The following is a 15,540-nucleotide window of genomic DNA, read 5'->3' as shown; positions in this document are numbered from 1 at the left end:
TTCTCCTTCGCTGGAGAAGCCAGCGATTTGGGTCGCTGGTTTCTCCAGCGAAGGAGAAGGTTGTTGCCGGCAGTTCGCCGGCAACCATTTTTTTTTTTTAACACAAACGTAAGTGAGACTTGCGTTTTTTATTTGACCACTTCTGACAAAAAACGCAAGTCCCAAACTAATTTTTCATATTTTTGTCCACAAAAATAAACCTTCACATTTTGAGAAATAGATACATTTATTTTCACATTTCAGTCTTTTTTCCTATATATATATATATATATATATATATATATATATATATATAATAATGCAGTATGGAGCATTCTTTAATTTATATGTTAATGATTCCCACTGCGGTCGATCTAATTGAGATCATTTTGTCCTTTGCCATTGATTTCCACTCTATTCCTCGAATTGAGAAAGAAGGCGCGTGGCCGGTGGCACACTTGACATAAATACCATTATTTAACTGCACATTGCTTTGCAATTTGATCATCAAATCAAATACGGAGTATATTTTATTCAAAGAATAGCGAAAAGCCGAAAACTGTGAAATTTAATCCCAACTCCCTAAGTGATCTAATGAATAGTGAAAATAGATTCTCTAAATGAACAAACAAAATTTTTTGAGGTACCTTATATTAGATCCTAATAAATAATAGAGTTAATTCTAGAAATGGTTCTTCAATTATTGATTTTTTTTTTAAATTTTTATCTTTGATTTTTAATTTGATCAAAATTGGTCCCTTAATCATTAATTTTGTTCCTATTTTGGTCATTCTGTTAACTTTCTGTTAGATGTGTTAAAATTGAGGACAAAAATGCAAAATCAAATCTTTTTTGCCCTTTCTTCCTTATTTCTTCTCCATAGCTATCAAATAAAATCAAGGATTGCTTTTCTTCTCCATCTCCGTTTCTTATCAAATAAAATCAATAATTCCTTAACCAAATTCTAGAACCCTAGTTTTAATTGTCCGGCAAATTGAAGTATGGGTTTACAACGAAGGGCTGTGATTGATGATATTCCAAGCTATGGTATGTTTGATTGTTTTCTTTTAATATTCTCAGTGAGATAATAAATTTTTTGTGTATATATGAAAGTTATTTATTGCATATTGTATATAGATATTTTTTTGTGTGTGGGGACCAGGGCAATTAGTTGGCCGGTGTAGGTATTGAGTGTGAAAAATGTGATATGTAGGAACAATTGTGTTGAGGGTTGGGTAGAACATGACACTACAATGCATGGAGTAGAAATTAATATTTGAATGTTTGCTAGTGGTTTGGTCATGAATATTTTATGGAATACACATCTATTCATCACTCATAGCCCTTCATCTTAAACTTATACTTCAATTTGCAGGACAATTAAAAATAGGGTTTTTTGAATTTGGTTAAGAAATTCTTGATTTTTTTTTATAAAAAACAGAGATGAAGAAGAAAAGCAATTTTTGATTTTATCTGATAGTTATGGAGAAGAAATGAGGAAGAAAGGACAAAACATTTGGTTCAAAATATGATATTGTGATTAAGGAGAAACGAATTGAAGAAGAAAATGTTAAAAGATTTGGTTTTACATTTTTTCCCCTCAATTTTAACACCTAACAGAGAGTTAACAAAAAGACCAAAATTCAAAAAAAAAAAAAAAAACCAACAATAGTTAAGGGACCAATTTTAGTCAAATTAAAAGTCGATGACAAAAATTAGTAAAAATCTATAATTGAAGGACCATTTTTGAAATTAACTCTTTATTTATTTAGATTTTGACATGAAGGGCATGTTAGGTTCGTTGGAAAATATTTTTCGTGAATTTGAGGAAAATTGACTTTTGCTTTGTTTGGTTCATGGAAAACAAGTAGGACAATTATGCCCTCACCAATTTTTATTAATTATCATTATCATTATTATTAATTATCATTATCATTATTATTATTATTATTATTATTATTATTATTATTATTATTATTATTATGTAGGGCTATAATTGTCTTTATATTTATTATTCCTTACAATTTCAAACTCAACCAAACAATGGAATCAATATTCTCAGTAATTTATTTTTCACCAGCCAAACAATGTAATTAATCTTCCCAGTAATTTTTTCCATGAAATTTCAATTTCAATTTCCCCTCAAATATTTTTCACAAACTAAACGGACCATTATGATTGTTGTTGCCTACCAACAGAGGTCGATAACTTTTTTTTTTTTAATTAAAATTTTAAAAATAAATATTATATACTTAAAATCCAGGCAAGTATTATGATGTTCATAAACATAAAAAATTTTTATAGACATTCAAATTTAAGTTTATTGACATATAAAATAAATATTATATAAATATTATTTGTGAAGCGCTAGTTGACACTTAATTTAAAATAATATCATTTTGGATTAAGGGTCCGTTTGGAAAGCAGGAAAATGACTTCTGGAAAATGGTTTCTGGAAAATGAGTCATTTTCCAGAAAACATTTTCCTTTTCCAGTGTTTGGTTGCATTTGGAAAACTGTTTTGGTGTGTTTGGTTCATTTTCTGAAAAATGAGTAAAATAGTATAATTAAATATTTTATTTTGAATTAAAAATTCATTTTATATTTAAAAAAAAAAAATGGCTTCCGGCGGAACCCAGTTGGGTTCGCCGGAAACCATAGCCATGGTTTCTGGCGGAACTGGGTTCCGCCAGATTTAAAAAAAAAAAAAATAATAACGAAAGAGAAAGGCGGAAAACGACTTCCGCCCAAATTTGGCGGAAGTCATTTTCCGCCAAATTGGGCTCATTTTCCCCAGTCAACGGAAAATGTTTTCCGTTGACTGGATTTTCCAGGTGTAGCCAAACACCAAAAACTCGGAAAATGACTTCCAGAAGTCATTTTCCGGGTTTCCAAACATAGCCTAAGATCAATAAAAAAAAAAAAAAGATGAATTCTAATTAATAATATAATTTATTTGTCAACAGAGGCCGATAACGCAATAACTTCAAAATTTTAAAATTTAAAAAATTATATACTTAGAAGCCACTAAACTACGTAAGTATTAAGATTTAAATTTATTGAAATTTTTTTTTTTGTATCATTTACTCTGTTACAGTGTTGTGTTTATTTATAACTACTTTTTCAAATTATTGAAATACAAAAAATCAATATTACTTCCATTGAAACTTAACCCGACAATCACCAAAAAACAACTTGGTGCACCATAAGGTCATTGCATTATTTGGGTCAAATGCATCAAGTTAGGTGAATCATTAATGCATGGCGCGTTGCCTGGCCTTTCTGGTCATGACAGCGAAAAAAGATAAGATCTTTTTTTTTTTGAATGCAAAAAAGATAAGATCTTGATTAAAAAAATAATTTATTTGCGCTTGCGACGCACGAGGCTAATAAAATATATGTCACAAACCACTATGCATGTTATCATCATGTGACTCTTATAAAGTTTTATAAAAAGAAAAAAAAAAACAGTATAATACAGAAAAGCAATAGTTTTAGATCAAGATTAAAACATGCATAAATTGTAGCATTATTTCTTTCTTGAATCTCGCTATAAATTCTAATACTACCAATCACTTCTCACAAGTCACAAGTAGTCTTCTTCAATTCATATTTTCATCTGACCTCCGCCGGAAAAACTAAAATGTCATCGTCCGATAACTCTAAAACCCTTCCCCTCCGGGAAATCCCCGGCGGCTACGGATTACCGTTTTTCGGCCCGATCGCCGACCGCTACGACTTCTTCTACAACCAAGGCGCCGACGAGTTCTTTAGGAGCAGAAAGGAGAAGTATAAATCCAGTGTGTTCAGATGCAACATGCCGCCCGGTCCTTTCATGGCCGGAAACCCCAAGGTGGTGGTTCTGCTAGATTCGGTTAGCTTCCCCATCTTGTTCGACGTTTCCAAGGTGGAGAAGAGGGATATCTTCACCGGTACATACATGTCGTCCACCAAGTTCACCGGCGGCTACCGTGTCTGCGCCTACCTCGACCCCTCCGAGCCCAAACACGCCACAGTCAAGGGGCTGTTCATCCAGACCTTAGCAAAATTGCACGACAGGTTTCTCCCGTTGTTTTCTAGTATCTCGGACGACATGTTCGCGCAAATCGAGGACGAGGTGGGTAAGACAGGGGAGTCTAATTACAACGACATTAACGATGTCAAGGCTTTCGAGTTCTTGTTTAGGTTATATTGTAACGACGTGAAACCGTCTGACACAAAACTTGGGACGGGGGCCGCCAAGTCCGTCACGACTTGGCTGCTCCCGCAGATCGCCCCGGTCACCTCGTTCGGGCTAAGCTGGCTGCCCGGTTTCGTCGAGGACTTATTAATGCACACTTTCCCCATCCCATTTTTCCTAATCAAATCCCAATACAACAAGATGTACGACGCTTTCCTCAATAACCTAGGACCCATCCTAGACGACGCCGAGAAGGTCGGCCTCAAAAGAGACGAAGCCTGTCACAACTTCATCTTCTTCGTCTGCTTCAACTCCTACGCCGCCTTCAAGTTCTTCCTCCCGGAGCTCATGAAGTACATCGGCTCCGCCGGGGAGGCCCTCCACCGGCAGCTGGCGGAGGAGATCCGCGGCGCGGTGGAGCTAGAAGGCGGGAAAATCACCATCAACGCCCTCAACAACATGCCGTTGACCGAATCCGCAATCTGGGAAGCTCTCAGGATCGAACCCCCAATCCGGTACCAATACGCAGTAGCCAAGGAGGACATAACCATCAAAACCTACGACGCTTCCTACCTCGTCAAGAAAGGAGAAACCATATTCGGGTTCCAACCCTTCGCCACCAAAGACCCCAAGGTTTTCGAAAACCCGGAACAGTATATCCCGGATAGATTCGTCGGAGAGGGGAAGAAGCTGATCGAGTACGTTTACTGGTCCAACGGGAGAGGGACTGATATCCCGACGGCGAACGACAAACAGTGCCTGGGAAGGAACATGATTATTCTGCTTTCAAAGCTGCACTTGGCGGAGTTTTTTCTCCGTTACGATACATTCACCGTTGAGGTTTCAAAGTACCTTTTCAGCTCCATCGTTAAAGTCAAGTCCCTAACCAAAGCTTCTTCATCAACATGAAAGCATTAGTCAACTTTTTGGGGATCCGGAATGTTTGATTTGTTTCAACTTGTATAATTTTCTTTATTTTATATTTCTGTTTTTTTCATAATTCAAATGGATAATAACGTGTGCTTTTTTATTTCATGTGATGATTATATTATGCACTTTGAATACAACAAAATTAAATATATTACATTTATACATATAGATCATTTATAATTATCACTAACATTACATGATACACTTTTAATAAACTAAATATATATTATTTGTGTATTGAATTTACATGATTCGATAGTAAAATAATATATTTTCAGTACTCAAATAATATAGTTTTTATTTTGTAGTCTACATAATTGTGTGAACCATAATTTATAAAATAATGATGGCAAACATTTGTCTTTTGAACATGTAGCAACAGATAAGCAAGGGTAGGTCGTCACTTGTCATTGCTATTATCATCAAGCTACTTGATGTTAATTAGTTAACAACTACAGATGACAAACAACTTCAGAAGTTAAAGTATCTAATTTTTCCATAAAATTTGATTACGTGGGCCCACGTGATAATGATTCAATTAGATTTTGGTGAGGTGGTATAAAATAATATACTCCATAATCATTTAATGGTATTAAAATACTATCAAGATTCAAACACATAACCTTATACTTAATAAAAATACTCTTTACCCGGCCACCCAATTACACACTAATTTTGCTATGTAATTGTAAAATACATGTTTTAGTAGATAGTTAAACTCTTTTGTTTCTAGATTTTTTATCAGTTGTTCTATTCCCTATAGGATACTTTGATTTATTCTAGGTGAGCCAAAAGCAAGGTATTATGGAAATATATATATATATATATATATATATATATATATATATATATATATAGAATGATTATAATAGACTTTGCACTTTTCAATGACAACATATATAATTGAGGGATGTATAGTAGTTTTTATATATATGTCAAGAATCAAGGTGTACGAGAATTATTATTCTCTAACCATTTGACCACCTTGGGACAATGCTTTATTCATAGGTGCCCATAAAATTTTCAAACAAATAGTACAAGTTATCCGAATATAATAGCGCTATTAGATAGGCTGGAAATCAGAAATCATGCATCTTCAATTCCCAAGGCCACATCTGGTTTAGCATATAATTGAACTGCGAAAACAAAACACACCGCATAAAGAAAAGATTAGACCAATGGGCAAAATTATATCGTGGACCGCGTTACATAATTGATTATGCATCGAGCTTTAAAACAACGTCATATTGTTTATTGAAAAGAAACGGTACCTGTTTTGCGTCATTCTGCAAAAAGTAATTCTGACATTCAGTTTCATTTTGTATACACTGCAGTTTCAGTTTAACACAATTACATTTTCATTTCGATACAACTACTGTTTCATTCGATATTTATACACTCAAATATGTGAAAATGTTATTTAATTTTATTTTATATTCATTATAGTTTCATTAAAACACAACTATAGCTTCATTCCACAATATACACTCAAATAGCTGAAATATTATTTAGTTCCATTTTATATACACTGCAGTTTCATTTCACAACAACTACAATATCATTTTGATATAACTGCAGTTTTATTTGATAATATATAAAATAAAACTTGAAACAGTGTTAGTTTAGATACACCGTTGGGTCAGTTTAGATACACTATAATTTCAGTTGATAATTAACACATTAAAAAATATGCGCTTCTTTTGACAGGCGCCGTTTTAACCGGCACCGCGATCCACAATATAACACCAGTGGGGATGGGGCTTCGATAAAGCCCAAAGAATGTGCAACGAGCAGTTATGGTGTAAAAGTCAGCCTAATGACTCAATTAAAATCAATACTTGTTAGCTAATACGGAAAATTATTGTATGGACCATGGTCCAAAACGACATCATTGAACTTTATGAGTTAGAATAATATACATGTGTTAGAATAATAAAATTTTAATGGTAAGATAATGTACTTTATGAGTTAGAATAATATACATTATGCTTTAAAATAATGTACATTATGAGTTATAAAAATATATGTTGCAGTGGGTCACGTGAAAAAAAAATAATAATAATTACGCAAAACGACGTAGTTTTTGGACCGTGGTCCACGCTATAACTATTGGATATATACTCCCTCCGTCCATTTTGTTTGTCTAGTTCGGTTAACGAGACGTGAGAAAATGGACAGAAGGACTATTAAACACAATTTTTCATAATATTAAATTTAATATTAGTATATAAAATTTATATATTTAGAAACTACATCAAAAGTACTATTAAACACAAAAAAAATAAATTTAAAAATAATTACAAAGTAATAATTACTAAATACTAAAGAATAAGCACGGAAGAAAGAATTTGTTTGACCTTAGTAAACAAGGCAGACACAAAATGGACAGAAGGAGTAGTTGAGAAAACATGCAACAAAAACGATTGTTAATTAATTATTAATTGTAAAAATTTTAAATAATAATTATTCATATTTATAAATTTATTAATATAATATAATTATAAAATTAAAATAAAAACATAATTGTGCCTTAGAAGTAAGAACCTATAAAATGATAGGACATAACGGATCTTCTACCTTGTCGCTCGATTCTCCCTCTAAGGACTTGTTTAGTTAATGACGGATCCGCTATTTTTGACGTTTTGACTACATCAAAACACCAAAAATTTTGTTTGGTTAGTTAACGATTTGCTCCAAACCGCTGAAATCTCAAATGCTGCAAAGTGCAGCGTTTGGGGTTAGCGTTTTGGGGAGAGAAAATCCTTCCCCAAAACGCCCTCTACCATATATATAAAAAATAAATAAATAAATAACTAATAACACAGGAACCTAAGGCTCATATAAATAAATGAGACTTAGGCTCCTTTCGCCTTCCCCATTCGATGTGGGAACACATCAGATGGGAAGGTTTGGAAATAGGGGAGTTGAACTCCTTTTATAGAGGAGTTCAACCCCCTATTTCTCTTCTACTTTCGATGTATTATTATTATTATTATTATTATTATTGTTATTATTATTATTATTATAGTTGTTGTTGTTGTCTTCTTATAATTATTATTATTTTGATCTTGTTAGGTAGTATTATTTATTTTTTATTTTATTATTACATAATGAAATTAATAATAATAATATTATTATTATTGTTATGAATGTCTTTTTAGGTCTTTCTATATGTTAGCCGCTAATCTAAATAGCTAATTTTACCAAACATCTTTTTTCAAACCGCTGATACAATCTGCTGGTCAAACCCGCTAATACAATCCGCTATTTGTGAACCGCTAATATGATCCCCTAACGCTAATTTGCCAAACAAGGCCTAAGTCGCTAAAATCCTCATCCCATTCACCCTCCATGGTAGACGTTTTCGATGTCTCAACTCCAGTCCCTGCAACAATATCTCTATACGACAAAGGTCGGTTGGCTACTTTCCTGATCCATATTCATATAATTCTACTCCACCACTTCCAAGGGTGATATTTCCTATACTATATCGACAAGAATCATCGAAGACCCGTCGACACGCTTAGATTTCTTGGTGCTCCGTTCAAGCAGATCTTGATATTCAGACGAACATTGAGTCGAGAGCATATTGAGATTCACTTTTCGACATCACTTGGTTAGACCACCTTTGAGCTCTTTGTTCGAGGACGATATCCTAATTGCTTGTTAACCATAGAATAATTGATCAAGTATAAGCGAAAAAAAAAAAACATTAAAAAAAAAAAAAACAAACAAACTGCTCAAGAGGCCGGTCAAAGTACATGTCAAGTCCTTGTACTATATAGAGTCTTGTTCAAATTTTGTTTAATTTAATTAATGTACTTTAAAATTTAAAACAATCACGTAACAATAATGTTATATTTTTGTTAAATTGTGTAAAATAATATAATTATAATAATTATTTAATGATATCAAAATACCATCAAGACTCAAGGACTTACCTCCTACTTAATAAAAAGTACGGAGTACTTTCTACCCCAAACTACATACTAATTTTGTTATGTAATTGTAAAACACTTATCTCAAATTTTTGAATAAGTCAAACAATTGAAGTGGGCCAAATAGGTAAAAAGATAAAAAGTTAACTCAAAAAGTTACTTTACCAAACAATAGAAAATCATCAACAGTTAGCACAATAAGTTGACCAAGTGTTTTTTTTTTTTTTTTTTTAAATACAAAAGTTAGTTATATCTGGGTATTATAAAATTTTATTAGTCATCAAATTTCTATGACTAATCTAATCCATGTGTGGCCGGTATGGTCACCGCACATACATGTCACCTAATTTTTAAGAACCATAGCTAAATTCACCTGCAATAAAAAGGTAATTTGACATGAGATAAAAGTCAATGTGATATTATATTATAATATAAAAAATTTAATTGTTTAAAAAGTAAATTTTTATCAATTAATTTATGAGTCACACTTGTGTAAGACTATCTCATTGATCCTTATCTGTAAGATATGTCCAGTCTAGTCAAATCAAAATTCAAATATCATATAAACTTATATGTGCAAGAAACTTAATATAAGATGATATATTTTGGACCAATCCATCAAGCAAAGTGAAATTATTGTCCATGATATAGTTTACCCGTAAATGGCGCGTTGCCCAGTCTCTCATGACAGAGCAGAATATAAGATGTTGACTAAAAAAAGGCTAATAGAATATAATGCCCCTAACCACTATGCATGCTATCATCATGTAATTCTTACAAAATTAGATAGTAAAGAAAAGCAATAATTTTTAATCAAGATTAAAACATACATAAATTGTAGCATTATTTCTTTCTTGAATCTTGCTATAAATTCTACTGTTATTATCTTTCATTCCTCCCAAGTAGTGCTTCTTCTTCTTCATTGTATTCCACATCTGCCCTCCGCCGCCGGCCACCAGCTAAACAAAAAATGTCGTCCGATAACACTAAGAACCTCCCCCTCCGGGAAATCCCCGGCGGCTACGGATTACCGTTCTTCGGCCCGATCGCCGACCGCTACGATTTCTTCTACAACCAAGGCGCCGACGAGTTCTTTAGAAGCAGAAAGGAGAAGTATAAATCCAGTGTGTTTAGATGCAACATGCCACCCGGTCCTTTCATGGCCAAAAACCCCAAGGTTGTGGTTCTGCTTGATTCGGTTAGCTTCCCCATCCTGTTCGACGTGTCCAAGGTGGAGAAAAGGGATGTCTTCGCAGGTACATATATGTCGTCCACTAAGTTCACCGGCGGCCACCGTGTGCTCTCCTTCCTCGACCCCTCCGAGCCCAAACACGCCACCATCAAGGGGTTGTTCATCCAGACTCTAGCCAAATTGCACGACAGGTTTGTCCCGTTGTTTTCTAGTATCTCGGACGACATGTTCGCGCAAATCGAGGACGAGGTGGGTAAGAAAGGGGAGTCTAATTACAACGATATTAATGATGTCAAGTCTTTCGAGTTCTTGTTTAGGTTATATTGTAACGATGTGAAACCGTCCGACACAAAACTTGGGACGGGGGCCGCCAAGTTGGTCACGACGTGGGTTCTCCCGCAGGTCGCGCCGGTCACCTCGTTGGGACTCAAATGGCTGCCGGGTTTCATCGAGGACTTGTTTCTCCACACGTTTCCAATCCCATTTTTCCTAGTCAAATCCCACTACGACAAGATATACCACGCTTTCCTCAACAACCTCGGACCCCTCCTAGACGACGCCGAGAATCTCGGCCTCAAAAGAGACGAAGCCTGCCACAACTTTATCTTCTTCGTCTGCTTCAACGCCTACGCCGCCTTCAAGTTCTTCCTCCCGGAGCTCATGAACTACATCGGCTCCGCCGGGGCGGCCCTCCACCGCCAGCTGGCGGAGGAGATCCGCGGCGCGGTGGAGCTAGAAGGCGGGAAAATCACCGTCAACGCCCTCAACAACATGCCGTTGACCGAATCCGCAATCTGGGAAGCTCTCAGGATCGAACCCCCGGTCCGGTACCAATTCGCGGTAGCTAAAGAGGACATAACCATCCAAACCTACGACGCTTCCTACCTCGTCAAGAAAGGAGAAACCATGCTCGGGTACCAGCCCTTCGCCACCAAAGACCCCAAGGTTTTCGAAAACCCGGATAAGTATATCCCGGATAGGTTCGTCGGGGAGGGGAAGAAGCTGATTGAGTACGTTTACTGGTCCAACGGGAGAGGGACTGATATCCCGACGGCGAACGACAAACAGTGCCTGGGAAGGAACATGATTATTCTACTTTCAAAGCTGCACTTGGCGGAGTTTTTCCTCCGTTACGATACATTCACCGTCGAGGTTTCGCAGTACCTGTCCAGCTCCATCGTTAAATTCAAGTCCCTATCCAAAGCTTCTTCATCATCAACATGAAAGCAATTGAACGCCGGGGGGTATTGTGGTGTGGAGGTCCGTGGTTACGTGTGTTTCAAGCTGTATGTAGTATAATTTTCTTTAAATTATATTTCTGTTTTCATAATTCAAATGGATAATAGCGTGTGCTTTTTATTTTATGTGATGAATTATGCCCTTTGAATAAAACAAAATTAAATATATTACATTTACAAATGTCATCAAGATTTAAACACATACTTAATCAACTACTTAATAAAAAGTCATCGATCTTTACCACCAAGTTTCACACTAATTTGGTAATGTTTTAGTATATAGCTAGCTAAACTCTTTAGCTTCTCTCTTTCCAGCAGATTTTCGGCATGTCTTTACTTGTTCCATTCACTATAGTATAGTTAACCGGTATTTTGAATCACTCGCTCGCAGGTTAGAGATGTGAAAACGGGCTAGCGGGGTGGAACTGCTAAAGCCCACCATATGAGGAGGCGGGCAAAATAGCCCGCCAAAATATGGGCCTAAAATGGGTCCGCTTGCCCCACCATATAGGGGGAGCTGTGTTGACCATGGTTTAGAACGATGTCGTTTCTTTTATTGAAAAAAAAATGACACCCGTTTCGTGTAATTAGTTATTTTTGTATAATATATTCAGTTTCATTTTGTATACATTATAGGTTCATTTTAACACAACTAATGTTTCATTCCGATTCATTTGACATTATACATACAATAGTCTTATTACAGTGAGACATTTTATTGAATTTCATTTTATACACACTATAGTCTTATTACAACACCACTAAATTATAATTCTAACTCAACTACAGTTTCATTGGATAATATACTCTCAAATATGTGAAACTGTTATTCATTTTCATTTTCTATACACTGTAGTTTCATTACAACACAACTAAAGTATGATTTTGATATAACTACAGTTCCATTTGACAAAATACACTCAATATGTGACACATGTTATTCAGTTTCTTTTCATACACACTGTAGTTTCATTTCAACAAAACTAGATTATCATTTCAATTCAACTACAGTTTTATTTGATAATATACAATCCATATGTGAGACATATTATTCAGTTTCATTTTATACATACTGAACTTTCATTTCAACACAACTAAAGTATCATTTTAATTCAAATACAGTTTCGATCATTTGATAATATAAACACAATGTGCGAGAAAAATTATCTAGTTTCATTTTAGATACATTGTAGTTTCATTTTATTCTGAACACACCAAAAATACGAGATTTATTAAAATTTAACGGTTGATGTTTCTTTATTTAAAGAAACGGCGCCGGTTTCAAACCATGGTCCACATAGATGTATGGACCATGGTCCACCGTATAACAACTGATATGATAACTAGCCTGGAAATTAGGAATTGGCAAATTATACTATGGGCCGCGGTCAACAAAGCATTATGGACCATGGTCCAAAAGGTGCTGTTTCTTTTCATGTAAAGAAACAGCATGCGCTTCGTGCCGTTTCCGCATAAAGTAGCTTTGTTTGTATAACATATTTAGTTTCATTTTATATACACTGCAGTTTCATTTCAACGCAACTACAGTTTCATTTTTATATAATTACAATTTCATTCGACATTATGCACTCAAATATGTGAAACTGTTATTCAATTTCATTTTATATACACTGTAGTTTCATTATAACACAACTACAATATCATTTCGATATAACTACAGTTTCATTGGACAATATACACTGCAGTTTCATTTCAACACAACTACAGTTTCGTTTCAATATAACTACAATTTCATTCGACATTATGCACTCAAATATGTGAAACTGTTATTTAGTTTCATTTTATATACACTATAGTTTCATTATAACACAACTACAGTATCATTTCGAAATAACTACAGTTTCATTGGACAATATACACTGCAGTTTTTTTTTTTTTTTTGGGAAAAAGGGGTGGGGTAGACCCAACAAGCTAAGACCTTGTGCCTTCAAAAAGCACCCGATCATTCCTCAACATCTCTATAATGCTATCTGGTGGCACATTAAACTCTATCCAATCACAGCGATTTCTAATCGCCATCTTAGCGAGCTCGTCAGCAACTGTATTATTTCTTCGCGGTGTATGATACACTGCAGTTTCATTTGATATAACTACAGTTTCATTCGACATTATACACTCAAATATGCGAAACTGTTATTCAGTTTCAATTTACATACACTATAGTTTTATTACAATACAACTGCAGTATCATTTCGATATAACTACATTTTCATTGGACAATATCACTCAAATATGTGAAACTGTTATTCAGTTTCATTTTATATATACTGCAGTTTCATTTCAACACAACTACAGTTTCATTTCAACACAATTACAATTTCATTTGATAGTATAAAAACAATACGTGAGACAGTTTCATTTTAGATACACTGTAGTTTCATTTTGTAATTAACACCATAAAATACGGGCTTAAAGAAACGGTGCCGTTTTTTTACTATGGTCCACAAAGCTTTGTGGATAATGGTCTACGATATAACGATAGGTAAATGAAAAATTATTGTATGTGGATCATAACAAAAAGTACATTTTTAATATACTGAATGTACATTATTTTTGTACCAAGTGTACATTATACAATATAATGTATACTCAGTACAAAATTAATGTACATTGTAATGTACATCATTTTTGTATTGAATGTACATTATTTTACAGTATGGTCACACGATTGTGGATAAAGCACAAAGAATGTGCAGCAAGCGGTTATGGTGTTAAGGTCCAGCCTAATGACCCAATTGAAATCAATACTTGTTAGCTAATTTGCAACCGTTATGTTGTGGAGCTATGTGTACCTTGGGAGATACGGTTCTATATTCATAATTACTAAACTATATATTCATTATTATAAAGTTATATATTCACAATTTTTAAACTTCATATTCATAATTATTAAACTCTATATTCACAATTACAGAACTTTATGTTCATAATTATAAAGTTATATATTTGTAATTTTTGAACTTTATATTCACAATTATTGAATCTCTATATTTATAATTACAGAATTATATATTCATAATTATGTTCACAACTCTATATTCATAATTATAGAATTATATATTTATAATTTTTAAACTATATATTCATAATTATGAACAGTTTTAGAACCGTATCCACCTTGTAAGATGGACACGGTTCCACGGCATAATTTGCCGCTAACTTGGATTGTCAAACTCTATCAACCTAGATAGTTGAAAAAACATGCAACAAAAACGATTGTTAATTTTTTTTTTTGAATGCTACTAGCTCTATTACATTGTAGTATCTGTTCATATACTTTCTCAACCTACTAAAACACAAAGAGCTAATAACGCCTCCACTGAAGCTTGAACTTACAACCTTCCAAATGGAAGTCCAACCCGGGTACCATTAGACCACATAGTCCTGGTAACGATTGTTAATTTATTAATTATATAATTTTTAAATAAAAATAAAAGGGAAAATGACATTTTTTCTCCCTGAGTTATATACTTATAGTCATTTTTTTCCCTCAATTATTTAGGTAAGCACATTAGCCCCCTCAATTATTCTAAAAGTGGTGATTTTTTATTTTCCCCCCCTGATATATTAAATTGACATTTCTACCCTTAAAGTAAACATTTTATTTATTTTACTTCTCCAACAAATTATCGCGTATACGTAGGGATGACCACGGTTCAGATCAAACTGAACCGGACACTATAGCAATTGAATTAAAAGTTTCTGGTTATGATTCAGATCTAGAACCTATATATTTGGATTTCAATTTATTAAAATTATGAACAAAAAAATTGGATCTTGAACCGTGAATCGGCGGTTCTGGATCCGGTTCGCAATTTTGAACCGTCTTTATTTTAAAATTTTATTTTTTATTTTAAATAGTCTAAATTCAACAATAAATATATTTTATTTTTTCAGTTCGGTACATGAATCGTCTGTTCCGGTTTGCGATTTTAATAAACTCTAAATATCGAGTTTCGATTCTAAATTGTAATTGGAATATTTCGGTTTGGTTGCTATAGTGTTTGTTTGGTTTTAACCAAAGTATTGTCATAATTTGTTGGAGAAGGAAAATAAATGAAA

The 15,540-nt window shown here is 34.0% G+C and overlaps 1 protein-coding gene and 1 long non-coding RNA gene across 2 annotated transcripts; one reads left to right on the top strand and one right to left on the bottom strand.

Moving 5' to 3' along the window:
• Positions 1–3,481: 3,481 nt before the first annotated feature.
• On the bottom strand, positions 3,482–10,083 carry LOC109181755. Its single transcript, XR_002054257.1, has 2 exons — positions 9,993–10,083; positions 3,482–3,617 (listed from the first exon to the last, which is right to left on the bottom strand). It is a non-coding gene; the product is annotated as an uncharacterized LOC109181755 (long non-coding RNA).
• LOC109181754 (allene oxide synthase 3-like) lies at positions 3,603–11,633 on the top strand. Its single transcript, XM_019331663.1, has 2 exons — positions 3,603–3,664; positions 10,037–11,633. Exons 1-2 carry the CDS (start codon positions 3,623–3,625, stop codon positions 11,441–11,443), a joined length of 1,449 nt encoding a protein of 482 aa, XP_019187208.1. The 5' UTR covers positions 3,603–3,622; the 3' UTR covers positions 11,444–11,633.
• Positions 11,634–15,540: the final 3,907 nt, after the last annotated feature.

The sequence above is a fragment of the Ipomoea nil genome, unplaced genomic scaffold (genome assembly GCF_001879475.1).
Source record: "Ipomoea nil cultivar Tokyo-kokei standard unplaced genomic scaffold, Asagao_1.1 scaffold1043, whole genome shotgun sequence".
NCBI lineage: Eukaryota > Viridiplantae > Streptophyta > Magnoliopsida > Solanales > Convolvulaceae > Ipomoea > Ipomoea nil.
This window is presented reverse-complemented; position numbering and strand designations above follow the sequence as displayed.